This window comes from Rhineura floridana, chromosome 2, assembly GCF_030035675.1.
Source record: "Rhineura floridana isolate rRhiFlo1 chromosome 2, rRhiFlo1.hap2, whole genome shotgun sequence".
Classification (NCBI taxonomy): domain Eukaryota; kingdom Metazoa; phylum Chordata; class Lepidosauria; order Squamata; family Rhineuridae; genus Rhineura; species Rhineura floridana.
Window position 1 is genome coordinate 109,134,113 of NC_084481.1, and position 27,386 is coordinate 109,161,498.

The 27,386-nt window shown below is 40.6% G+C and overlaps 1 protein-coding gene across 1 annotated transcript in view; it reads left to right on the plus strand.

Moving 5' to 3' along the window:
* The window catches only part of MUC5AC (mucin 5AC, oligomeric mucus/gel-forming), an 87,491-nt gene that overhangs the window by 12,394 nt on the left and 47,711 nt on the right, over positions 1 to 27,386 (plus strand). Inside the window, exons 10-28 of the mRNA XM_061612766.1 lie at positions 283 to 393; positions 1,646 to 1,715; positions 2,833 to 2,970; positions 3,062 to 3,226; positions 5,400 to 5,494; positions 6,360 to 6,486; positions 7,977 to 8,229; positions 10,550 to 10,602; positions 10,990 to 11,090; positions 11,723 to 11,874; positions 11,996 to 12,134; positions 12,242 to 12,355; positions 12,925 to 13,107; positions 16,882 to 17,121; positions 18,718 to 18,874; positions 20,170 to 20,298; positions 21,557 to 21,707; positions 24,395 to 24,441; positions 25,554 to 25,766. Coding sequence (XP_061468750.1) covers positions 283 to 393; positions 1,646 to 1,715; positions 2,833 to 2,970; positions 3,062 to 3,226; positions 5,400 to 5,494; positions 6,360 to 6,486; positions 7,977 to 8,229; positions 10,550 to 10,602; positions 10,990 to 11,090; positions 11,723 to 11,874; positions 11,996 to 12,134; positions 12,242 to 12,355; positions 12,925 to 13,107; positions 16,882 to 17,121; positions 18,718 to 18,874; positions 20,170 to 20,298; positions 21,557 to 21,707; positions 24,395 to 24,441; positions 25,554 to 25,766 — 2,638 coding nt within the window. The remainder of the gene's footprint in view (positions 1 to 282; positions 394 to 1,645; positions 1,716 to 2,832; positions 2,971 to 3,061; positions 3,227 to 5,399; positions 5,495 to 6,359; positions 6,487 to 7,976; positions 8,230 to 10,549; positions 10,603 to 10,989; positions 11,091 to 11,722; positions 11,875 to 11,995; positions 12,135 to 12,241; positions 12,356 to 12,924; positions 13,108 to 16,881; positions 17,122 to 18,717; positions 18,875 to 20,169; positions 20,299 to 21,556; positions 21,708 to 24,394; positions 24,442 to 25,553; positions 25,767 to 27,386) is intronic.

Here is a 27,386-nt window from a genome sequence, read left to right on the forward strand (position 1 = left end):
CCTTGATTTTCCTTACCTTTCGAAGACAAACTAAAACATATTTGTTTAAGGAAGTTTTGATCTTCCATGGGAGTTGGATGTGATCTGACTTTGACGTGTTATATTGTCGTGTTTTGTTCTTATTTGTATCAGTTGCTTTTTTAAAGTTGCCCCATTTTGACAAAGAAGGGCAGGATAAAGTATTTTGAATAAATATTTCAATTAGCTCAAAAGCCATGTGGGAATCAATATATCAACAGTCAGACAATGCAAGCTGCCAATGCTCTGTTTCTTTGCTTCCAGCTCTGTGACAGCAATGCCTTCACTGTTCTGGGAGAAATTCGAAAGTGTGGCCTGACAGATAGCGAGACCTGCCTGAAAGGCATAGCCATCAGCATAGGCGGAGGACAGACAGTAAGTGTGGAAAACAAAGAAGTCCTAATATATATTTTAAAGGGAAATTACACACTGACTTACACAAGTAGGTTTTTTTTCACTCAACAAAGTTTTAAGTATGTTCAGTTTTATGCCAGATTCATAGAATTGATCACAGTTTGCTCTCCTTATCTCAGTTCCTGTTCCTATCAATAAAGCTGTACTAGAGCCTACAGCCAAAGAACTGACTGGCCTTTATTACAGTGAATACGTGAAATGCAGTTCCCTTTGGTAACCTTCATGGCTTCTTTGCCCTCACTTCCCCTTTAGGGCTGCCAGCTCCAGTGACAGAAGCTACTGCCTTATAGGCATCTCTTAAAGTTACAACACCCCTTTACATTCTATGTATACTCTGGGCACCCTGGTCCATAACCTCAAGCTCTTTACCCTTCTTTCCTTGTGCATTCTCCCTTCCTTTTCTCACTTCCCTTTTTCCTGTGCTCCTTTCCTCAAGTCTCCTTTTTCATCTACCCTTTCCTCTGGATATTATTAGTTGGGATTGTATTCAACTTACTGCTAAGTAAGTTGTTCCATCAGTGCAATGATCCCTGCTTGCGCAGTGAGACTTCCCCTTTCTCCTCCTCCTGTATGTTTTAGAGGTTCCCCCAACCCTCCAGAGCAGAGTTGGGGAGGGTGCAGGATACAGGCAGAGAGAGGAGAGGGAGGAAAGTCTCATTGCACTAGTGGTAATCCTTGGGAGGAAAATCTGGCAGAGTTGTAAGCAAACTGAACTGTTAGCCAGCCTACCCGTAGGAGTGCTCACTTGCTTGCCCAGTCTGTTACTGTCTTCCTTCAGTTACCTTGCCTCAAGAGACTCTCCATCACTTAGTTTTCTTATTATCTTGTGATTCTTTCTATTCTCCAGAGTGCCACATAAAGCTACTTCGATCTATTGGGAGTTGTGCAAGGATTTAATCCTAGCAAAGTGGCAGTAGTCCTTTCCCCCCCAAAAAAGCTTTTCCAAACATTCTAGCAGCTTCATTTCCTGAGCAATTGGAGCATTCATGAACAATCTGTTTCTAGCTCAGTCAAGTGGTGCCAGAGGTGAAATACATTTATGAATTTTCTTTGCCATTGGTATGTACACAGAAGGTGTAAGGCAAAAGGGAAGCAAGCACATACTTCCAACAGTAGGTAACAGAAATCAGTGTAGTTGAAGGAAATACTGTGATAAATGTGCTGTTTCTGACAATGTGGGCCCACCATTATGTTTCCCTTTGTGCTCTGCCAGGTAATTGTGATCAAGTCTACTGGGGCTGTGTATGTGAATATGATCCTCACCCAGCTACCCATCTCAGCATGTAAGTTCTCCGTTTAGAGATAACATATGGTATTCTTCATTTGTTGCTTCCCTTCTCTATTGTTGTTCCCATCCTGAGGACTAAATTCCATTTCAGGATTTTGCTCTGGTGTATGTGCTGCATCAGTGGCTATTCTCTTCAGTTGGTTGTTAGAAGGTATTTACCACAGAGTTCTAAGCACAATAAATTGCATGCTCAAGCAGAGTTCCCAATATATTACAGTTTAGGGACTTAATCAGTGTGCACTACTTTGTGCATTTAGTTGTATTGGGTGAGTCTTGTGAGTGAGCAATTGTGTGTGGAAAGATGGGTTCAGTTGGAATTCAAATTCTATCTTTTATAGCACTGCAGACATGATGCCACAGAAAGAAAGGAAGTCTGGGTTTAGAGACTGTCACAGGGAGCTGTTTTACTTGTCAATGAGAATGAGCAACAAGGGGGGGATCTAGCCATGATGGCTGTGCTCTGCCTCCATAGTCGGAGGCAGTATGCTTCTGAATACCAGTTGCTGGGGAGAGTGCTCTTGGACTCATCCTGCTTGTGGGCTTCCCTTGGGCGTCTGGTTGGCCACTGTTGTAAACAGGATATTGGACTAGATGGGCCTCTTGTCTGATCCAGCAGGCTGTTATGTTCTTACACATAGACCTGTGTTTATAAAGACAACAGATCTAATTACCTTTAGTGTATAATAGATATGCTATTCGATATAGTAATCAAAATTTATTCATTTGTCAGCCCTGAAATTAAAAATATATAAGATTGCAGGGAAACAACAGTAAGAGTGGGCTAATGCCCTCATATTTTGTTGGTGGGTTTCCAGGGACATCTGGTTGGCAACTGTGAAGAAACAGAATGCTGGAATAGATAGGCCTTTGGTTTAATTCAGCAAGGCTCTTCTTGCGTTCATAGGATTTTAGTACTTTCTTCTTATAATAGAAGTTAATTCACTGCCTATGGAAAATCGTTAAAATGTTTAATATAAGCAATTATTATCCATTGTAAGCATGCAAAATACAAGTGCATATGTCTCTCTTTGTCCCACTCCTTGTAGCAAGTGCCACAGCCTGATGAAATGTTTGATGCCATTTGTAAACTGAGTCATTATGTTCTTCAACAGCTAACGTCACCATCTTCAGGCCTTCGTCATTCTTCATCATTGTGCAATCAAATTTTGGCCTCCAGTTAGATATCCAGCTTGTACCTATCATGCAACTCTTTGTGCGCTTGGACCCAACCCACAAAGAGCAGACCTGTGGTAAGTGAGTCATTCTCAAGACATAGAGGCAACATTCACTGAAATCACTTTGATATGAGAAGGATTAAAAGTTGTCCTGGTTTTGTCCCAGGTCTCTGTGGGAACTTCAATAGTGTCCAGTCAGATGACTTCCAAGCCATCAGTGGAGTGGTAGAAGGAACCTCAGCTGCTTTTGCCAACACTTGGAAAACCCAGGCCGATTGCCCCAACATCAAAAACATCTTTGAGAACCCATGTACTCTCAGCATAGAGAATGGTATGTGCATTCCAGAAAATACTTTGCAGCTTTTCTTCCAGGACACCCTTTAATGAACAGCCTTGTTAGAAAGACTTTTAGCTTTTTAAAAAAAAACAGAAACCCATATTAACTCTTGAAATTGCATAAGGCAGGTAGGGCATAACAATCATCTTGACTTTTTTAACATTAATATCTCACCCTTATTCAAGGAGTATCCTAGTTCTTCCTGCTCCCATTTTATTCTCTCAACAACCCTGTGAAGTAGGTTATATTTATTTATTTATTTTATTTTATTACACTTTTAAACCGCCCTACAGCAACAAGCTCTCAGGGCGGTGTACAACAAATTAAAACCACATTTAAAATCCGAGTAAGTGTGGTTAACACTATACAAAGTTAAAAGACAATAACAATAAAAATTTACAGATTGCAGTTAGATTTAAAATTAGGTTAGTCAGAGAGAATGTGACTGGCCTCAGGGCACCTAATGAGCTTAACAGCTGAGTAGGTATTTGAACCTAGGTCTCTCTCCTGTCCTGGATTATTACTCTACTGTATCACATTAGCTTTGAGATGACAGTGGTTCCCTGCAAGCAGACAAGATTTTGTATAGCTGGAACAATCATTACATATTATTCCACCTTATCCAGATCATTATCCAAGAAGCAGATGAGAGTAATATAAGCCAGAAGTGCATGATGGACAATAGATATGATGGGTTACAGCAAATTTTAGCAAGTTTTAGCATGCAGAGGGAAGGCAGAAAGATACAGCTAACAATGTGGCCAGGTTCAAATACACTATTTTTCCCACAAGAATACTTTTGATTAAAATTATCCTTGTGAGTGTCCATATATGTGGAAAATGTTACATAGGAATTAGGGATAGCTGAATTCTGCCTTGGGGATAATTTGGCAAAACTGGATGTTTTATGTGATTTCACTGAATTTCTGGACTAACATTAACACAATGATAGTGGTTTGGTTCCACTACAAAATCCCACTGAATTCATTAGGATTATAACATTGATCCTTGGTAAACTCTGATGAAGTGAACACCTGAAACAGAAACACACTGACCTGAGAGTAAGTCCCATTGAATCCAGTGGATCTTACTTATGAGCAGGCATGTATGAGATTGCAGCCTAAGCCAATTTCTTCAGACTCACACATCCCTCTCTGTCCTCACCTAGGCACGTAAGAATCATTATCAGAATGCAAATACATATTCCAGCCAGGAAAATAAAACATTCAAGGAGGGTGCAAAGCAGGGCTGGTAAAGGGTAGAACTAGGGAAAGTGTGTGGATAGAGAGTACTGGAGGACCACATTTGGTCCGAGGCCCAAAGGTCCACATCCCAGTATTACAGGATAAAGGTCAGACGGTCTAAAGAGTACATCTTTGTATTAGTATGGATATCTCTATTGGATTGCAGCCTTTGTGTACAAAGGTAAAATTCACATTTGTTGCTCTGCCCACTTTTGTCCATGGCCTTGCAAGAGATGGGCAAGAAAACTGGTTCAGTTTGCACTTCAAGCTGAATCTATCAAATTCACACTTTTCAAAACAATATGAGAAAACAAAATAGCCATCCTATGAAATTTGCGCTTATTTGAATTTTGCGATGCAGTTCACCAACCAACCAATGTTTACAAAAATGCATATAGTAGGGTAAAGTGTGCATTAAAATGAATATGTGAGTGAAAATAACATACAGAAATGCATTATATGATGACAAACTGCTTGCTAAAATGTGTGCATTGGTTAAAACTGCCTACAAAAATGTGTGTAGGGGAGGAGAAATTTGCACGAAAATGCTGGAAAATCTTCATGAGGATTTTTTTTTTAAAAAAACAAATTCACAAATTGTTGCAGAAATGTGGAGAACTGAATTTAAGATTGGAAAATTTAAAAACTGAGAGAACAAAATTGACAGATCTTTCGATTCCTAGGCCCTGCCTATGGCCCCTGGAACATTGCCCAGGAGGGAATGTGTTCCCAGGGCTGAAAAAGGTTCCCCACCCAACTGTAATATATCTGCATTTTCTCCTTTGTGTAATGTTTATTTTTCTTTGTGATTGTATATACCATATTACATTTTTAAAAATTTGCCAAAAAAAGTGCCTCAAAGAAAACATTGCCCCCACTCAAAAGGAAATGAAATAAAATCACATTGCCTTCTGTATTCACAGAAAAATATGCTTCGCACTGGTGTGGACTGCTGACAGACACCAACGGACCCTTTCAGAAGTGTCACTCTGTAGTAAATCCAGCTGTTTACCACACGGTACTTACAAATTCTCTTTCCTTGAAGTGCCAATGAGAATCTAAAAATAACTCCTAGAGGGAGAAAATTAAACTTGCCAAACTGGATAAACGATGTTAGGACCTTAACCTTCTGCCAAGCTTTCTGTCATTAATGTACATTATTAATCCCCATATCATGTAATCCTACATATTCATTTCTCGCTTCACTACTAAATATAAACATTCCTCATTCCATTCTTCATGGTTGGCCGCATATGCACAGCTTGCCTTCTTCTGGAAAAGAGGTTAACATTCAAATGCTAGCAGGAAGTTTTTGGCATTTCCCTACAAACATACTGTGTTTTTTAACCAGGTGATTCCTAGGTATCTCCCAGTCCTCCAGTAATTTAAAGTAACAACTGACGGTCAAAGGCAAATACTCCTATTTTTTAGACAATATTTATAGATGAGAGACGAAGAAACACTTTTCTCTTTCCTCTTTCTCCACACCATGCATCATTTTATACCCCTTTGTCATGTCTCCCCTTGCTTGCCTTTTTGCCAAACTGTAATATTTCCTCATAGGGGCGTTGCGCTATCCCCTTGATTGCTTTGGTTGACCTTTTCTGAACCTTTTCCGGCTCTATAGTATTGTTTTAGAGGTGGTGCAACCAGAAGTACCATATATTTGCATAACAATTAACAATATTATGGTATCGGCAGTTTTATTTTCAGTTCATTGCCTAATTATCCCTTAGCATGTCATCTGCCTTTTTCATAGCTGCTGCAACACTGATGCAGAATAACCTAAACAGTCAATGGTTTGTACATATGAAAGTTTAAGAGGAAATGTCTCCAAAGGGGCGAGGTAAATTAATATGGGTACATGTTCTCTGTGTTTGTAGAACTGCATGTTTGACACCTGTAACTGTGAAAGGAGTGAGGACTGCATGTGTGCTGCACTCTCCTCCTATGTCAGAGCCTGTGCTGCAAAAGGAGTGCTGCTGAGTGGATGGAGGACCAGTATCTGCAGTAAGTTTTGAGGATTTTGCAACCAAAAAGCAACTGGCCAGAGGAGGTTTTAGACCAGTTTCAAATAGATCTAAAGACAGTGATTCACCCTAACATTTATGGAATTGCTCCAGTGTTTTGAGGGGAACCAACCACCACCTTTGTTTTACTAAATTATTTTGCATGTTTACTTGGTTGTAGGTCCCACTGAAATCAATGGTGTCTACTTTTGGGTAGACATGCATAGGATTACACTCTTCATCTCTGATTTTCCCCAAAAGGCATGGGATGCTTTTTAAACCTTTGGCTCTGCTTTAATAATGCACATTTGGGTTCTCAGAAGAGATTCTTATTTTTAAAAAATAAAAGAAATCGAAATGCAAAACAAAAGTTTATCTTGGTGTTTCAGGTTTGAAAATAGGGTTGTGACTATATTTTAGCATAGTGTAGTTTAGTATATACTATATTTTTAGTAAGCTTGTTTCAATCACTGTGCCTCTCAAATAAAAAGAGCTGCTGGGGGAATAATCTGCTCACTCTGTAGAAGTGTTATTTTTTTCTGTAGAAGTGCAACTGCTCTCCGCTAGTAAATGACAAAGGAGGCAGAATTTTGTTATGGTGGCTGCCTTTTTGAATTTCCACAACTACACCTCAGAACAGGGCAATCTGGAAAAACAAAATGACTCCAATTTGTTTCTTCCCCAAAAGAACAGGGGGGAAAATCACCACCTTGAAATGGGTTGTTTTGATTAATCAGTTTCTCCCAATGAGATATTGATGAATCAAAACAACCCATTTCAAGGTGATGAATTTTTGTGTGGACTGCTCCTTGCCAGTTAGTTACAGCTGTACTTTCAACATTATCCTGGACAAGACTTTGGGGGAATGTGAGGCATCTGTGGAGATCTCCTTTTTTTTCTCTTGACAACCCCAAAGTGGTGTCAGTAATTTCCACAAACTCTTGATCAGGTAAGAGTTCCAGAAACTGCAGAAGATTCAGAAGGAAGTAAAGTTATTGCTTGCCACTGAGAGGCAAATTCCAACAAACTCCCCCACAGTGTTACGTGAATAATGGAGCATCTGCCAATTTCTCTCCTCAGTTACACCAAAGAAATCTTAATAGTACTGGATAAGAAACTGGTGTGTGGGTGTAAAAGGCATATTTTTCAGAATAGATGGAAAGATACATAAACTACGAAATGAATAGTTTTCAAAGCTGTGACTTAAAGATCAATCTGGAATAACACAACTTGATTCAAAGGCCAATAAAATCCATGGAATAGTCAAGCTAGAACAGGCTCCTTTGCATAAATCCACACTAGACAGTAACTTTCCTTCTGTGAGCTACATTTAATTCAAAGCACTACTTGCATAAGACAGAGTATACATCTAAATGCACACAACAAATGTTTTAAGATATACCTTTGTACCCTGCCAAATCGAGTACTTTATAGCCACAGTAGCTCTTAGATAAATCTCTGGAATAATGTGCTGCTTTCCCCTCTCTTAAGCCAAATACCAAATATGCCCCAAAACCCTGGTTTACCGTTATACCATTGATGCCTGCCAACCCACCTGCCGAGCTCTGAGTGAGCCTGATGTCACCTGCAACATTAAGTTTACTGCCGTGGATGGATGCACCTGTGAAGAAGGGAAGTACATGGATGAAAGTGGCAAATGTGTTCCTGCTACCAGCTGCCCTTGTTACTACAAAGGGTCTCCTATACCATCTGGAGAAGTTGTTCATGAAAATGGTGTCATTTGGTAAGGGATTATTTGAAATAAGCATTGTGGGAAGATGACAGGAATAGTGAAAATCTATCACCATTTGGCCCTGATTATGAGTTGCCCTGGGACATGGCTGCCTTCTCTCAGAGACAAAGGGCTAAGTAATTAGGCAAGATAGATCTTTTGGTGCTGGCACAGAATGGCATTTTTTGTTCTTAATTAAGAGAATAAAAAACAAAAATTAAGATTTAACTTGGTACTGTCACTTGACACTTGACACTGATATTTTGTGCCAAGCTTTCTAAACACCCAAAATTTTCTGATTTGAAAAAATATAAGAAGTGCCCAGCTGGATGAGACCAAAGACCTACCTAGTCCAGTGTTCACACAATGGCCCACCAGAAGCCCATGAGAGGCTGAGAAGCAGGACATGAGTGCAATAGTGCTCCTGCTCATGTTAGTTGGCAACAGTTTTTCTTAAGCATACTGCCTCTAATACTAGAGGCAATATATATTCATCATTACTAGTAGCCTTTGATAGCCATGAATTTGTCTAATCCATGAATTTGTCTAATTCTAAGATGGCAATCATCACTATGTCTTCTGGAAGCGAATTCCTTAGTTTAACTATGCTTTGTATAAAGAAGGGCTTCCCTTTATCTATCTTGAATTTCCCACCATTCAGCTTGAATTGATTACTCTGAATTGTAGTATCTCTACACTATCCATAATTTCACACACCTACTGTTTTAGTTTTTCATTTGCAGGCTGTTTCTGGAAACTGTTCTCAACACACTTTTGTTCCAAAAATACTTCTGTTCAGGAGAGAAAAGGATGGGTAGCACAATGGTGAAAATTAGACAGGTCTTTGACCATATCAGTGAACTAATCTGCCCTTGTGACAAATTTGTAGGATTTCTGTCATGCACATTTTGAAGTGTAGTAGCCTGAAGCAGAGACATCTCTATTCCTTAAATATGGCAATGATTTTGCTACACCGATTCATATATGTTATGAGGTACAGATAACACAGGTCAGCTGCACCTTGCAATGGAGACCATGCAAATCAGATGCTTGTTATAGATCACAGGTGGGGGCAGCACCAGAGAATATTTTTTGGCGTATTATTGCCTGGTAATTGTTTAGCAAAGTTGGCATCAATGTACTTGTCAGCATTGCTGCCACCATGGTATCCTCCCCAGGGAAATATGTTTAGCCCTGCTTCATTTTGATCTAGCAGAGCTCTGCAGACTTTTAAGAAAATCCAGTCAGCATTTTGATGATTCTGTGGTGCTGCGTTTTAGTTAGAGCTCTTCAAATAGCCTCTTCAAATTCTCCAGCCTATTTGTGGGAACAGAAACTGTAGAGGGGGGACTATTTAACCATATTTCTCCAGGGGTAAGAGAGATTCTCCAGCAGATGAGGCTCACCATTAGCAGTGGGAGGAGTACAGCAGCACCACGTATATTGGCAGGCTTGTTGCCACTTTGCACCCTCCTCAAGGCCCTGGACCTAACATCATTCTGGGGCATTGTGGGGGAAGGGGGAAGTAGTCGCCTTTTTCTAGGGGGTAAGAAAAAGAGAAATCTCAGAAACAAAATGTATTCTGAGAAATTTCGGTTCAGCTCTAGTTTCAGGGTTGTATCTTACAATGCAGCCCCCTGAATGTCTTTAAAATCTGTTCCAGAAGGTTGGGGGACCCTCCAGAGCAGATTTTGGGGGTTGTGGTGAGAGAAGAGGAAGAGAAAGCAGTACTGTATGAGTGGAAATCCACTTGCATGGCATTGGACGTAATCCTTTGTAAAGATTATTTTATCTGCTGCCACTATTTTAATGTTGCCATTTATCTGATGCTGATGTCTAGCTGATTGTTTTCATCGTTGCTGTTATTTTAATTCTTTTGTTTTTCTTATATTGTATTAATAATTATGTTGTTTTATTGGCTAGTTGTAAATGGCCTTGGGAAGATAACTTATCCTGAAAGGCATTTTAAAATCCACTACAAATAAATAAGCACCAGGTTTGTGTAGGCACATCAGTGCTGTGTTTGGTTTGTTGATAGGTTTTCTAGTAATGGCAGGGATGTGGGGGGAGACAGAGAGAGACTGGCAGCAGCACAGTTGCACCATAGAGCTCTGAGGTCTGTCCACTCCTGTTAAAATGCCTCAAACCAGTACAGATCCACTGTTGTATAAAGTTGTATAAAGGAAACACTTTGCTTTTGGTCACAAGGTAGCATTTCAGGATTCCATGCTGGGAAGGATTTGTTGTTGCTGTCCCTTAATTAGGCAAGAACAACTGCTCTTAATATAACTGGGTCAGATTTTAAGCAAGACGTGTTCTTAATCTCTTATAGCACTTGCACACAAGGAAAGCTTCAGTGCATTGGAGAAGTGAAACCACAACCAGGTAAGCCACCGTTTTGTAAATATGGAAGAAGACAGAGTAATTCCAGAGCATTTGTAAAAATTGAAATATTGGACTTTGAGAACTCCACAAATTAGTTGAAAACATCCCATAGACTTCCTCCAACTTACAGCTGTTTTCCAACATTGAGTAATGTAATTCCATATTGTCTGCTAAGCTCCATAGCCAAGATAGCCACCATCCTCTGTCTTAAAAATGCCAGTGTTGGTTTTCTTAATGTTGGCAAAATACATTGACTTTTGTGTATTTTTTTAAAGTGAAGGGTTAATTATGATGTGCCCTGACTAGCTTTCATGATGTATGGTCACTGTTCCAATGACTAATATCTGATCTTAAACTGAGATTTCATCTAGCTTTTCTTTCTATCAGTGTGCAATGCTCCCATGGTTTACTTTAACTGCGCTAATGCCACAGTAGGAGCCACTGGAGCCGAGTGTCAGAAGAGTTGTCAGACACTTGACATTGGATGCGTAAGTGTGCATATATATTGAAACCATGTCTTATCTTAACAGCCTGTTCAACTTATGTATTAAATTGGCCCCATGGTGACTGCAGTTATCACGTGTCTCTTGAACATATGAAACTGTTAGCACCACTCACTGCACATCAAGACTTTCTGTCACCTCTGGCTGATAGAAGTCAACCTGGTACTGTACATGATGTGGTGATGATGAGGGCTGACTCCTAGAACACTTAGTCAGAAGGTGTTTCAGGGAATGGGGTAGAGATAGAGAGAGGCAGAACAAGGGTTTTGGTATGGTAAACCAGTTTAACCAATATGTGTCTTGACTGTGACTCACTCTGACATCCCACTTTTTAAAGGGTATCAACAATGTGCCAAGACACAATCAAGTGATTTATAAGAACATTCTCACAAAGAGTTCAAGACAAGGTCTCCACACCAAAACTCCTCCGAAAAAACACACTTGATGTAATTTTGCACACATTACTAATTAATTGGTTCTCCATTGGTTGGTGATCCACCAATGAAGGCAGATGCTAATTTCAATTTACCTTAAATCTAGCTAGTATCGTAGTAGCTTTTGTTTCTCATCTTTTGATTTGTCAAGAAACCTCTTTTGCTGCCCCATTTTTGTTACAGTACAGCACACAGTGTGTCTCTGGCTGCATGTGTCCTAATGAACTGATATCTGATGGCAAAGGTGGATGTGTAGCTGCTGAAGAATGCCCATGTATTCACAATGAAGCCACATACAATCCAGGGGAAACCATCAAGGTGAAATGTAATACTTGGTATGTACAGCCTGTTATAAACTGACCTAAAAGCATCAAACTGTTCTATCCGCATAGCAAAAAAAAACAACCCCAAACAAAATCCCCACCACTAAATTTATCCTTGTTTCTATCTGTGTAGTACATGTAAGAACAGAAAGTGGGAATGCTCCAATGAACCCTGCCTGGCAACATGCTCTGTTTATGGAGATGGTCATTACATCACCTTTGATGGCAAACGCTATAGCTTCAGTGGAGACTGTGAATACACACTAGTCCAGGTATTACACTACACACCCAAAAAAGCACATACTTTTAAAAATAAAATTATTTAGTCTTGATGTGGCAAGCTGTGTTCATGAACACTAAATGATGCTCTTCTCTGCAGGACCACTGCAGTAAAAACCATACAAATGGAGGAACTTTCAGGGTTATCACGGAGAATATCCCCTGCGGCACCACTGGGACTACGTGCTCAAAAGCCATTAAAGTGTTCTTGGGGGTAAGTTGCTTCATGGAGGGTGCATGAGCAATATGACTTGTACACCTGGACAAAGCTGGGATATATGAAATCTTCCAACAGGAGAAAATGGAGCATAAAGTAGCTACGTAAGAAAGGTGACAGTAATGATCAAATGAAGGATATAGAAACAATAAAACGTGGGTAAAGTGAGGTTTCACTGCACTTCATTGTTAGGAACCAGAGCCTCTGAAATTAACTATGGGAACCCATATGGAGATTTCAAAAGCCGTTTGGAAGATGGCATGAGGACTTGTTTTTCAAAAGGGGGGGGGAAGTCAAATGTTCAAATGAGCCAGTGCATGCCCTTTGCATGAAATTGCTATTTGGATGCCAGCAAGTATCTTTTAGGTAATGAAGTTCCTATAGATTTTTGTAAATCTTGGAATAGGCTATATAAGCTAAATCCTACTGTCAACATAGAGCATTATATTTTCAGAAGTTTCATTCTGCCAGCCCAAAACTTGCTCATAGTGGGAAACACCTGCTGAAGAATTTAGTGGTAGCTACCAACATTGACACACATCTGTTGCTTGTTTTTCATCTTACAGGACTATGAGCTTATACTCACTGATGGAAAATTTGAAGTGATACAGAGGCTTCCTGGTGGAGGTGAAGTGCCATACAAGGTCCGTTACATGGGCATTTACATGGTGATTGACACCTCAGTTGGATTGGTCCTGATGTGGGACAGGAAAACCAGTATCTTCATCAAACTTAATGAAGAATTTAAGGTAAGCTGAGGATGCCAGGATTTGCTAAAAACAGCACAAACCCTTCATTTGCTTCTGATGAAGAAAGTAAAAATTGTATGTATATATGTATGTATTAGAGGGATCCAGAGCAAGCTTGAGTGAAGTTCTGTTTGTTGCTTTCAAAACTGTCTTATCTGTATATATACGTATATGTATATATGTATATGTATATATGTATATGTATAGTATATGACTGAAGAATGAAAGATATATGCTATAACATTCCTCCAATAAATTCTCTAAAGATCAAACATTAAGAGTTAGTATTTTCACATTTAAATATTCCAGCCGATTGATTTATCGAATGGATCCCTTTACTTGTCCACTTCACAGTCAATTTAACAGAGGTTCTTTGTGTGTATGAAGAACAGCTGATAGCAATGAGAAAATGGTCACATTAATGACAAAGTACAAGACAACTCCATACTATGGATGATTCCAGTAATTATATTGATTATTCTTTATGTGTTCTTGTGGTCTTCTGATGGGCATCTGGACACCATGAGAACAGAGTGTTAGATTAGATGGGCAGGGCTCTTCTTGTTTTCTGGCTAGCATTTCTTTTGAAGAATTGGGTTTTTTTTCTTGCATGGACAATACACACATGGCCAGGTACAGCACAGTGGTAGCAAACATGGTGCCCTCCAGGTGTTGTTGGACTAAACTCCGCATCATCCCTGCCCATCCTGGCAGGGGTTGATGGGAGTTGTATTTCAACAACATCTGGAGGGCACCATGTGTTGACCATTGAACCGCACTGTCACTAGAGAGAGATGTACCAGAGGGGGGGTGACTGAAGAAACTCTACATGTATTTACTCTTAAGCCTTTGGCCATAATGTCTTAATAAAGACTCTTAACATGCTCTAATGCTCTGAAGAAGTTTCTTGCTCAACTTAACTCCAACGTAATGTATGCTGTTTCACGCAACAACGCACACACATCAGCACCATGTTGGCTACTCCTCTTACAACATATACAGTTTGGTGTTTATATATATATCTTGCTACAGCCATCAGCAGGCCTCCTGTTGCAGCATTTCACCAGCCTCCTAATTTGTGCAGACCGTTAGTGAGAGCTGTGCTTAAGCCACCTATCACCAATCCTGGGTCTCATCCTTGTCACCCCAAACGCTGTATCACCTGTGTGTACCTCAGAGAGACAGCTACTTTTACAAGCACTAGGACAAGCAGGACATATTACATCAAACAGAACATCATCTGCACGTCCTGCATTATAATTTATGTCATCGAATGCAAAAGACCAGGATGTCATATCCAATATGTAGGAAAAACCACAACTGACTTACGCACACACTTCAGAAACCACAAATAGGCAATTTTAACAAAAAAAGTGGAGCAAACAGTTGCAAAACATGTCAACATTAAGGGTCACAGCCTGTTGGACTTTTCTATAACAGCTATAGAGATGCCAACAGATCCAGCAGCACTGACTAAAAGGGAGAACTTTGGGTTATACTCTCTGGACCAGCCTTTCCCAACCAGTGTGCCTCCAGATGTTGTTGGACCACAATTCCCATCTTTCCTGACCATTGGCAATGCTAGCTGAGCCTGATGAGAGTTGTGGTCCAACAACATCTCGAGGCACACTGGTTGGGAAAGGCTGCTCTGGACACATTGACACCACATGGCCTGAACCTGGAGGACAGTACCACCACTACTTAGCTTCTGCAAATGAAGCCCCTCTGAGCATTCCATCCTCAAAGCTCTATAACTGCCACCTTGAGCTCTATAACTGCCACCTTGGGAACAGCATTTGTATGTGAGCTGCTGATGAAGGCGGAAGCTGAAACATTTTGGTATTACAATAAAAACCTCTGTTTTGTTAATCACAATAACTACCCAAAATTTAGTGAGTGTTGACATTCATGTGTAAATACTGGTCATCCCAGATGGATTAGGGTACCTGAAGATGTAAATATGTGTGTATTTTCCCACTTTCTTGACAGGTGTAACTGAATGATGCCATTTAAATTTACAAAATTTGTCATTGTTTGACATTCAACATATTTCGGACCAGTATATTATTATATATTATATACAATAGAAGATTTAATGAGCAGGAAGGTATTGGACATTGGGTTCTCTTTCAAGCTATGGCTTTTATAGCCTTATGAGTTTCATGCTGGATCTACTTCTGCCCTTCAAGTCAACACACAAACAAAAAACACCCAGACCAACTCAGTGATATGGGAGTCAATATGCCTCCTCTGAGACACAGCTTTTCACTGGAAATGGCTCTTCAATGCAGCAAGCTGAGGAGAGGGAAGACAGGCAGACTATAGAATTCTTGGGATGGGCACAAGAAATTCAGGAACTTGTCATCCAAGCTAGAAAGTTCTCCCTAATTCAGAACTATTAAGAACACCAAAGCCCCTTTTATGGATTCAACCCTAACTGGTGTGGTTGTCCAATTTTGGATCTACAGGTTATTCTATAAAGCAGGAGTAGCTAACCCTCCAGTTCAATGACTTCATCCCCGCCCCCAGCAATTTCTTCTACATGCCAAGACCCCATTGATTGTGGTGGCGGCAGCCCCAACAATATTTTTTATAATGACATAGCACTGGGTTGGGCAAGCACAGCATACTGATAGGGATGGAAATTGCCCTGCCCACGCGCGTGCGTGTGTGTGTGCATGCATGCACGTGCAAGAATGTGCTGTGGCTGCATCCACTTTGGACCATACCCATCACTGAAATGCAGCCTGAGGAGGAATGACCAAGAGTGAAGAATTGGGGAATCCTTGAGAGGTTAAGCTTCTTTTGTCCGAGAGTCTCATTCAGAGACAGATCATTCAATTTTTCTGTTTGTTTCTTTATTTGTTTTCATGGTAAACAACTTCTGGTTTCATTGGGAAGAGTTGCATATTTAATAGAATATCTAATGCTTGCAAAAGAAAATATATAGCATATTATTAAAAAGCCCTTTTTGAACATAAGGGCTTTTTAAAAAAAATAAATGATCCTGGGGAAAAAATGATCCTGCACTAGGGAGAGGGCTTTTTCTGTGGTGGCCCCCACTCTCTGGAACTCCCTCCCGTTTGATCTTCGACATGCCCCTTCCCTGGATGTATTCCGCAAGGCCCTGAAGAAGTGGCTATTTCAACAGGCCTTTGAGATCCTTGGGATGGGTTAATCTCCATGAATTGTCATCTATTATATACTGCAAATGTAAATGTTTTATGAAGGTATTGATGACTGTCCAATATTTTATTGTAACTAATATGACTACTTTGATATTATTGTATTTTATTCCATTTTAATGTACGTCGCCTAGAGTGGCTATTTGCCAGATAGGCGACACACAAATTAAATATTATTATATTATTATTATTATAGAGGTCATGCACATTTTGTTGCTAAGAAAAGGAACTGTTAAGTATAAATAAAACCCAATTGTTTTTGTAGAAACCTAAAAGACAACATTTATTATATAGTTTATGAAGCCATGTTTAGACAGACAGGCTAATTCAGAATCCTGCATGTGTCTGATGTGCATGCAAGACCCTTGAGCTCCACTGATGTAGTAGAAGACAGCCAATCTATACATGCATGTACATACAGATCAACATCCTCCACTGAAATCAATTAAAAAGCCCTTATGAGTGGGACAGCTCACAAAGTATGACATTTTCTATAAATAACCAAAGTATTCTACAGTTTTGAAAGTGCAGAGTGTCTAATTTTTCTAAAAAATACATTTCTCATTAGCTTCTGCTTGTCTCTGTGCAGGGTCAGGTTTGCGGCCTCTGTGGAAACTATGATGGCAATGACATTAATGACTTCACCACTAGGAGTCAGTCTATTATTGGAGATGTGCTGGAGTTTGGTAACAGCTGGAAGGTGTCTCCCAGTTGTCCAGATGCCCCAGGCATCAGGGATCCTTGTTCTGCAAACCCATATAGGAATTCTTGGGCCCAGAAGCAATGTAGCATCATTAACAGCCAAGTGTTTGCCTCCTGCCATTCTCAGGTATGGGAAAAAGTCTTTTCAGAAGCATGTATAGGACACTTTAACTGCCCTGATCTTAAGACTTGATGTGCCTACATATTAGTACCCAGGACAGGATGTACCAACAACTACATAAGATCAACATAAAAATGTGTTGTCATTTTGTCATAGCAGGAAGTTTACAAAGGTATTGCAGACAGACATTCCAGAACCACTTCTAGGATTTTGTAGTTCTCAGACAATGGATCTTAACTGGACTTCTCTTAATGGTCAACTGTGCATTTACAGGTGATACCTATGGCAGTATAAGAGTACTTCCTTGTCATAGGGATATGAAGCATTCGCTTCACATGCCACCAAGATTCAGACTAACTACATGGCATTATAAGGAGTTCCATTGCAATGCAGTGTAGTTAGGATGAATCTCGGTGGCATGTGAAGTGAGTGCATAAGGTCATCTTTGGACCCATTGGCAGTTCTGATGACATGGCAGTTATACAAGTTATCCAGGTTCTTCCATCAGTCTTGAGAAGCATCAGCACAAAAAGTCTAGGAATCTTAATAACTGGTTATCATGTTTGGGGGCATTGTGTGGGATAGATGCAGTGTGTCCCTTCTGCAAGCAAAACAGAATATATCCTTCTGTTTGAGGATGCAACTGAGATCCTGTGGAGATTCCTATTGAAGGGAGGTGGAGGTAATTTTTGCCAATTGTCCCTAGAGTCCCCCATGCCAAACCCACACTGTTCCAGAGGGTCCCCCATTCCCTCGGATCAGCTCTTCAGGTGGCATAGGGGCTGTGGGGAAAAGTAGCAAAAATAACCTCTTCACCCCCTCCAACCAGTGCAGTATCCTGTGAGCTGAGTTCTGCTCACAGGATCTTTGGACCTAACACTATGTTAGGAAGCTTTGATGGTGGCTCTGACCATTTAATTAAAAAGCTTACTAAATATAGGACAAATCCCCTTCATTTGTTTTCATCACTTTTAACCTTTCATCACTTTCTAGACCTCTCAAGACTAAGCAATATTAGAGCCAACTACTTGTAGGTGATTGAGAATATTGGCTGTTAACTCCTCCTTTTTAAGTCTTGTAAATAATAATTGTCCTGCTGGTTTTTATATCAATACAACCATTTCAGCTAATAATTTGCATAAAAGAAAGCTAGATGTGAATCCCAGGATGGTTAGGGTCCCCAGCACAGTAAAAATCTGATATTAACACATTTAATAGATAATTAACATAAAGGGGTTTGCCGACCAATTGCATTTTTTCCTCAGTGTATGCATAAAGTACCCTCTTTGCTTATTTGACAAATTACTTCTTTGACAATTACTAATGCTAGATGATTCATAACCTTTTCACATCCTCTTGATGTTTCAGACGCATTCATGTTTATTATTACAACAAATTGCCTTTGCACGCAATTCTGTTGCTACAACAAATTGTGTGACATGTAAAGAAAAACATTGACTGATGTTGCAAATTCTCCATGCTGAATGTGTCAGAGAAAAGAAAATTGTAATTTGAAAAATCAGAAAATGCTCTCTCCCTCTCTAGCTGTGGCCTGCTAAGACTGAAACACAAATCAAACCAGATGTATTACTTTTCTAACAGGTGGAACCAACTAAATATTATGAAGACTGCATCTCTGATGCCTGTGCTTGTGACACTGGGGGAGACTGTGAATGTTTCTGTACTGCTGTAGCTGCCTATGCTCAGGCGTGCAATGAAGCTGGCACATGCGTTTCTTGGAGAACTCCATCCATCTGCCGTGAGTACTGCTACTCGCACATTTTGAACTAATCGTAAGAAAATGATAGATTACTTAGAATAAGGAGTTGCCAATTATTTCTATATTTGCAACCCCACACCAGAGGTATGTAACAGGTTGAAGAGATGCAGAACATTTACATATTTTTGTATTCCAGTTCTCGCATTCATTTTTGATGCAGTGAAGCAATCAGGACATGACTTTTACTTCTCACATTCGTATGCTGAACATTTGACTGTACCCCAACATTGCAAGAGCTGAATGTCTTCAGAATGTGCTGAATCTCAAAGCTAAATCTCAGGGTCAAATCTTCTGTTTAGAGAGTGCTGTGATTGGTGCACCCTTTGGTTTCCACCTCACACTGTTCTGGAACATAGGAAGCTGCCTTATACTGAGTCAGACCATTGATCCATCTATCTCAGTGTTATCTACACTGACTGGCAGTGGCTCTCCAAGGTTTCAGGCAGGGAGTCTTTCCAAGCTCTATCTGGAGATGCCAGAGATTGACCCTGGGACCTTCTGCATGCAAAAGCAGATGCTCTGACATGTTTAAACTAAGGATGTCAAAGAGGATTTCACAAAATATGCTTGTAATGGTTAGACAAAATCCAAAAAGGGGAGGGGAGCAGCAGCAACACTAAATGGTTCCATCAGAGCCCCAACCCTACTACTTTTAATTTAGGGGAGGCCAGGTAGGATCTCTGGCAAAAACAAACAATACATTCTAAGCTAAGCTCCCCTCTCCGCCAATCAGTTTACTCATTTCCTCAACCTCTGTAGTTTCCTCACTCAAAACTTGGCCCAACTATCCAATCCCCTCCTTCCTGTCTCCCATGCTGCAAAACCTTTGCTGCCTGGAGGATGAGGTGAAGAAAGGCTTGCAGCCTCTCCTTGGAACAAATGCTACTGCTGCCTCTCTTCACCTGGCCTGTCTACCTTGTAATATGCTGGCAAAGAAGCAGAGACATCCACCAGCCCTGCTGGTCAACACCTGATTCCACCTTCGATCCAGCTGTGTTTACTTCCAGCTGGGGAGTTGGTAGAGCAGCATGGTGATTGGGTCTGCTTGCCACCAGCCCCTGACACACCTGCTCACAAAATTCATTGTATTGTGTTCCTGACCAGTGAAGTGCAGTGAATGACATTCAAAAACAAGAAACTGGTATCATTCACCACATCACTGAATACAGAAATGAGAAATAACTGGTACACAGAGTAAGGGCAGGCATTGAATGGTATAAAATAAATGCATTTTGCTTGAAACCAACTTTTTTTTAATCTTTCTCGTTTTCCAGCTCTGTTCTGTGATTATTACAATCCAAAAGGGGAGTGCGAGTGGCATTACCAGCCTTGTGGCTCTCCTTGTATGAAGACTTGCAGAAATCCAAGTGGAAAATGCCTACATGAGTTACAAGGCTTAGAAGGTACAAGAAATATGGAACTTACCCTTGAACAGCAAAGGATCATTACAGAAAACTGAAAATCATATTACTTTATTTAAATTGTTAGACCCGCTACAGTTTCCTAAAGTGAGATGCTTGAATATGGGAATCCCTGGGTGTCTTGATGAGTTAGGAAAAGTGGTGTTCTTGTTTTTTCCCAGTCCAGAGGCCAGGATCTAGCCCAGGCTGGGGCAAGTGTTAGGCACAAGTCCAAGGTCAGTGTTGTGCAAACACACTGGTGGGAGTGCTGGATTGCCTCCACCAGTGCATTTGCCCCTTGCCCCACCCCTCCCCCTCTCCATCCCAGTATGCAGCAGGACATGAGTGACCAGAGGTCAGGTGAGTGCCACTGTCCATCCCACCATCTACTTCTGGAAGTCAGGGTCCAATGAGGTCAGTCCAACAAAGCAGAGGGTAAGTCCAGACAAGCAAAGTTACACAAAGCAGTAAAAGACAAGCAACCAAGCTGCTAACATGCTCGACAGCTCCAAGTGAAGTTTAGGCCGATGACCAGCAAATCCCTGACTGAACCTTAAGTAGGATTGCAGCTCTTCTGGGAAACTAGCCCCTTCCGTGATGCACAGGGCCTCTACCGATAAAGTGCTGGAACTCCCAAGGAGGCAGGAATGTCAAAGGTTCATTCTGAGGGCAAATCTTCCTTTAGGTCAATATATGTCCTCTGTATCGACCACTTCTTCTCCTGAAGATGAGGAGTCAGAGCCTTAGGTCAGCTGTGACCATTGCTCAGCTTTTCTTCACCATAAACTTAGCTGACATTCTGTGGAAGGGGCAGGGTACAAATGCAGAACAATGGGAAGGGAGGGATAACCTACATCAGGACTCAAAGCTCCCACTCGCAGAATCCTCTGCTGGATCAAAGAGTCTTCTGCCAGTGGTTAGATACAATTGGATTTAAGCCAGGCCAGTTTGATTATCAAACTAAGTTTATAATCAACATATGGCTTAGAACTGTGAGAGCCATTTAAGACAGGATTAGGGAACCTTTGGCTCTCCAGATGTTGTTGGACCACAATTCCAGTCATCCCTGATCATTGACCAGGCTGGCTAAGGCTGGTGGGAGTTGTGAGTCCAACAACATCTGGAGGGCCTCAGGTTCCCTGCACCTGGTTTATGATGTGACAGCAGATAGATGAAAGCCTACAAGAAATCATCTTAGTCTGACATTTGTACAGGGTACTGTAAAAGATCATTTCTTAGAACAAGCTGTTTCTTACCATAGGCTGCTATCCAAAGTGTCCAGCTGATAAGCCCTATTTTGATGAAGATGAGATGGAGTGTGTCGATCTTCCAAAGTGTGGCTGCTTTGATGACAAAGGAAACCATTATAAACCAGGAGAAAAAATGCCTTCAGAAAAGAGCTGTCAATCATGGTAATGCTTGCCTTTCAAATGTTAGGAAAGTGCATTTTAAATTGTTTACAGTTGTGGCAGAGGCGTGAGGTTCTATTTCATAATGCAGGAACAGGAATTAGAAGGCAAGGTTTTGAAATGTTCTCCTTAGGACTGATGTGCTCAAACATGTCTTCCTATGTTACACTACGGGATCCATTCTTCCCTCCCACCCAACATCTCTTTGAACATCTACTATAGAAGAAAGAAAGTTTGCTTTGAGGATCTAGTGAAATTATTACTGCTTTTGTTCTTCCACTTCACTCATCTAATTTGTTTCTTCTCTGATGAGGATTCTCTGTGCTACACTTTTCATGATCTCTTCTTTTTATTTAGGCAGAACCATAAGAGAGCATTCTATTTCATAATGCAGATTCTGATATATTGGCTGAGTATGCACTACACATTTAAAGCACATTTAAAGTACATCACCTCAAAGAATCCTGGGAACTGCAGATTGTTAAGATTGTTAAGGGAATTGTAGCTCTGTGAGGGTAGTTTCAGGATTCTGCTTTAAATGTGCTTTAAATGTATGGTGTGTATGGTGGTTAGCAGAATGAATTACCAATCAAATCAACTTTGGGAATAGAGATTTTAATCAATGAGCACAATCTCCAAAGCAAGGTTGCTTAAGCCTATTGTAACTAGTGAGTTCAATCAAACAGCACATAACCACTGAGGTCAATTTCTCAGGCTTTTTGTAAGAGCAGCTATGAAGAGGCAATTTCGATAGGTGCTGTGGTCCATGGCAAGGAGGACCTGATCTTTCACCCCTGAACTGCAGCTTTAGTTGTGATCACCATCCCCCCGGAGCTACTATTAGCCACAGAGTGGGAAACTTGTAGACTTAAACATTTAAGCCTATAGGTTTTCCCCTCCAAAGATAAGAACAGTTCCGGGGGAAGGACTAGAACCAGACCGCAGCATGAGGAGCAAGGGTTAGGCCCCCTCCCCAAACAACACCCCAGATCCTCAAATTGTTAAGGGGGCCCCTGCTTTTACAAAACAAAATAGAGTTAATGAGTTGGTTATTGAAGGTTCTCTGTAAAAGAAGACACATGATTCAGTCTTAATTCTATTTACTTTGAAGGACTTCAATGGATCTTTCCTCCATCACCAAGTGAGGTGCCATTCTGTGCACACTCACCTGAGAAATGGAAGCTTTACTGAATGTGCCGGAATTTAGTTTGGAGTAAACATGTATTAAAGCATGTTTTAAGACCAGTTAGGGTGAAAGCCTAAAATTGCTTTATCAGTTCAGTTTATGCAGAACTTAGCCTCTATTTGTGTACACTGGGTGCTCTATATCAGTCTATCTAATTGATCTCTGCAGTCCAGATAAATGAGCTGTTTCAACCTGCACTGGTCCCTACCCATTCATGCAGCTAACAAGAGGAGAATAGGATGAATGCAAGTGTGAAGTCCTATGATGAACATGGGGGTGTCCTGGGAAAGATGCCCTCTGTCTGTCACTTAGGATGCCCCTTGTTTTATATGATATATTTTTGATGCAGGTATGTAGCAAGTTGCTGTCTGGATGACTTTTAACTGTTATGTTGTAGCATGAGCCTAGAGAAATCTTCTATGGTGCTATAGAGGCTTAAAAAAATCCACAGTATTTCCTAGTGAATGTTGCATTCTTCTCATGGGTATCAGTTAGGACTCAACAAATTAAAGAAATTTTAGAGGATTATCATATAAGTTTTAGGTGATTAATTAATTAAATACATAATTAAATTGCTTTGCATAAAATTGCATGATTAAATTACTTTGCATAATTTTGCAAATGTGGAAAGAATAACAGTGAGGAAAAAGGACACTTGTTTTGCTTTTAGACGATGTAGGCATGCAGTGAAAAAAGCATAGAAGAAGCATACCCCTATTTTCATACATAGTGGAATACCAACTGCAACTATTTAAAAAACTGGCTTTACAATTAATTAATTAAATTATTAATTGGAGACACCTTGATTGTGCAAAATGCTTTTAACTGATGAATCTAAACCATGGTGGAGAACCTGTCATCCTCCAGATGTTAGACTTCAGCTCCCATCAACCCATTTATGACCAATGGTCAGGGATGATGAGAGCTATAGTCCAGCAACATCTGAAGGGCCAAAGATTCCCCATACCTGATCTGAACAATTAGGCTGCAATCTAATACCCACCTATCTAGGAGTAAGCCCCATTGAACTCAATGGAACTTACTTCTAATTAGACATGTAATCATTAAACAGCCCTAACATCAATTCAGCATGGTGTGTATGAGTCTCTCTCTCTCTCTCTCTCTCTCTCTCTCTCTCTCTCTCTCTCTCTCTCTCTCTGTGTGTGTGTGTGTGTGTGTGTGTGTGTGTGGGTAAGGCAAAAAATCATATGCTTGTTTTTAAGTAATGGGAGAATCCATCAGAATTGTGTAGGTTTCATATATTGTGCATATATCAAAATCTCATCATAAGAACTGCAATATGTTGTAAAGATGATCTTAAAGAATGTTTATATATACACCCATGCATACATGCACACACTGATTTACCTTAAGGTCTACTTTCTTCTGAATATTTGGATAGGGTTTTTATATACTGATGGTATATAATGAGGGTTGTTAGTGTCTTCTGTGCTTTCTAAAACAATTAATTTTCTTCAAATGTGTTCTTCCCCCCCCCTTCCAGTTATTGCTCAATGGCCAGTGCAAGGGAGTGTGGATATGATGAACTTGGTATGTTATCAATGCATGTTTTATTATGTACTTATTTATTTAACTTCTATCCTGTCCTTCCTCCCAGAAAGACCCCAGGGTAGCAAACAAAAGACAAAACAGTAAAAACATCTAAAACATGAAACATCTTAAAAACATTTTAAAAATAAAACATATTAAAACATAATTTAAAAAATCTTTTAAAATATGTTAAAGTAATTCCAACACAGATGCAGACAGGAATGAGGTCTCTACTTAAAAGGCTTGTTGAAAGAGGAAGGTCTTCAGTAGGTGCTGAAAAGATAACAGAGATGGTGCCTGCCTAATATTTAAGGGGAGGGAATTCCAAAGCTTAGGTGCCAAAACACAACAGCTTCCTATGTTGTATGGAATGGATGTACTGATAAGATGGTATCTGCAGGAGGGCCCTCACATGCAGAGAGCATTGATTGGCTGGGTACATAAATGATAAGACGATCTTTCAGGTATCCTGGTCCCAAGCTGTATAGGGCTTTGTACACTAAAACCAGCACCTTGAACTTGGCCCAGTGGCTAATAGGCAGCCAGTGCAAATCTTTCAGCAGCAGGATAACATGTTGGCTATACCCTGCCCCTATGAGCAGTTGTGCCACCTCATTTTGCACCAGCTGCAGCTTCCAAACCAACCTCAAGGGCAGCCCCACATAGAGCACATTACAGTAATCCAGCCTGGAGGTTACCAGTGCATGGACAATAGTGGTAAGGCTATCCGAGTCCAGAAACAGCCGAGTAAAAGGCACTCCTAGCTACTGAGGTCACCTCGGCCTCTAGTGACAAAGATGGATACAGGAGCACCCCCAGGCTACAAACCTGTTCTCTCAGAGGGAGTATGACTCCATCCAAAGCAGGCAATTGACCAACTACCTGGAGTAAGGAACCAGCTAACCACAATGCCTCTGTCTTGTTAGGATTCAGATTCAGTTTATTGGCCCTCATCCAGCTCACCACCAGATCCAGGCAGCAGTCCAGGGCTCGTACAGCCTCTCCTGATTCAGATGTTAGAGAGAAATATAGTTTTGATATGGATTGTGGTGATTTGGAGCAGCCTTTTACATTTTAAAATGTTTAATGATGGCAATTCTTTTGAATGACAGAATGCCACTGCATCTATGAAGGCAAGATTAGTAAGCCTGGGGATATCATCTACAACACCACAGATGGCATTGGAGGATGCATCACTGCAATTTGCAGTAAAAATGGAACAATAGAAAGGAATATCTTCCCATGTGAAACATCCATCACCACCACAGCAAGCTCTACTGTCTTTGGATTTTCTACTACCTCTTTACCAGCAACCACTACTGCAGGTACAAACTCTAACAATAGTGCAGTCTTATGTTTTTCCTAGTGAATTAAATTGAGCTTCAGGTTAGGAACATGTTGATTGTAGTAGAACAGAAATTTCAAATCTACTACAGCTCAACTTCATATGTAGATTTAGTGTGTGTGTGTGTTTATAGTAGACCCTTGTGCTATTTGTTATTGGATGTGACAGAAATGACTAATGATGAAGGTGCTGAGAATTTTGTTAGAGATCCCGAGCTTCCCTTACAGAATTTCAATTCTAAGGAATCCTTGGGCAGAGGGAATGGCTATAAAACCAGTTTCAGTCTATAATACAAGTATGCCCACAGAGATCTGCACTACTAAGCCACTGAAGCAAGTGGGCTAATTCTAAATGTGCTTCACTAGATAGTAGCCTCAAGTTATGAATGAAAAGAATCCAAGAGTTCGAAGCCTGCAAAAGGGCTTTTTGTCAGCACAAACAAAAGAAACTATTCAAAGCATACCAGGTCTACAATCAAGACACACGTGAAGCTTTTTCGACAGATTGTCGAGACTTCAGAGTGCCACACCTTTTTTGACCTAGCCATATCTGCACTTTCGCAGCACCTCATATATTATGTCAGGTATAGGGCAGATGGATGTGGCTTGGCCAAAACACCCTTGTGGGCTAGATGGTGAGACCAGGCAGGCCTAATTAGGCCTGAGGGACAGAGTTCCCCCACTGTGAATCTACAATACCTGTGGGATTAATCCAGTTTGTTATCTTTACCACCCAAGGTAAGAGTCCTAAGCCAGCCACAAGATCTTGCCCTAGCACAGAATCTTGCTCCAGGATACTACAACACTCCCAAACTATAGCTTCATTACCAGCTTTTGAACAACTACAGTGTACATTACTCTGGTGGAGGCATGGTAGGAGCAGGATCCCATCCTGCCTCCTGGCATGGTACGAACCTCTGTCTCTTAAGGTTTTTTGAGCCATTTCACATCATCAGTGACAGAGATGGCTGTTTCCTAGGAAGTGATCCATTAAGTTCCAGCTGCAGCAGCACAACATACTACCTGCTGTTTAAATTGTTCAATGAAATCAGTAAGCAAGTCTTAGAAAACTATAAACATATGAAAAGCTACTCAGAATAAACTGATTGGACACTATTAAGTAAGCCAATGTGCTGAGGTTCCTCCTGAGAAGTGTTTCCACTCACCCAAAGAGCTGAGGAGAAGAAGGGGGAGAGCTTCACTGCAGGCCAGAAATTGTTTAATTTCTGGGCATCCTTCAGTGGCCTCTATTCATAGTGGTGCCTTCTGTCTCGTATATGCTGCATTCAATTCTTTCCCATTTGAAATGGATGCTACCCAGAGCAGCTTCTTGATTCAGGTCTGCGAGGTTCCAGTCCAAGCGTCCAGTATTGAGAACTTTTCCTACTCATTTCTTCAACAGAGCATTTCCTTTATATTCTTACAAAAGAAAAAAGGCCTGTCTCACTCAACCACAAATTTAAGAGAGGTCCAATTGATTAGTTCAGTCCAAATGGCTCAGGTGCAGGCATCCACTGAATTCTAAGTAGCCTGAACTAATTAAACCTTCAAAAGTCACTTCCAGATGACCTGTTTAATGAGCATTCATTCTGATTTGTTTG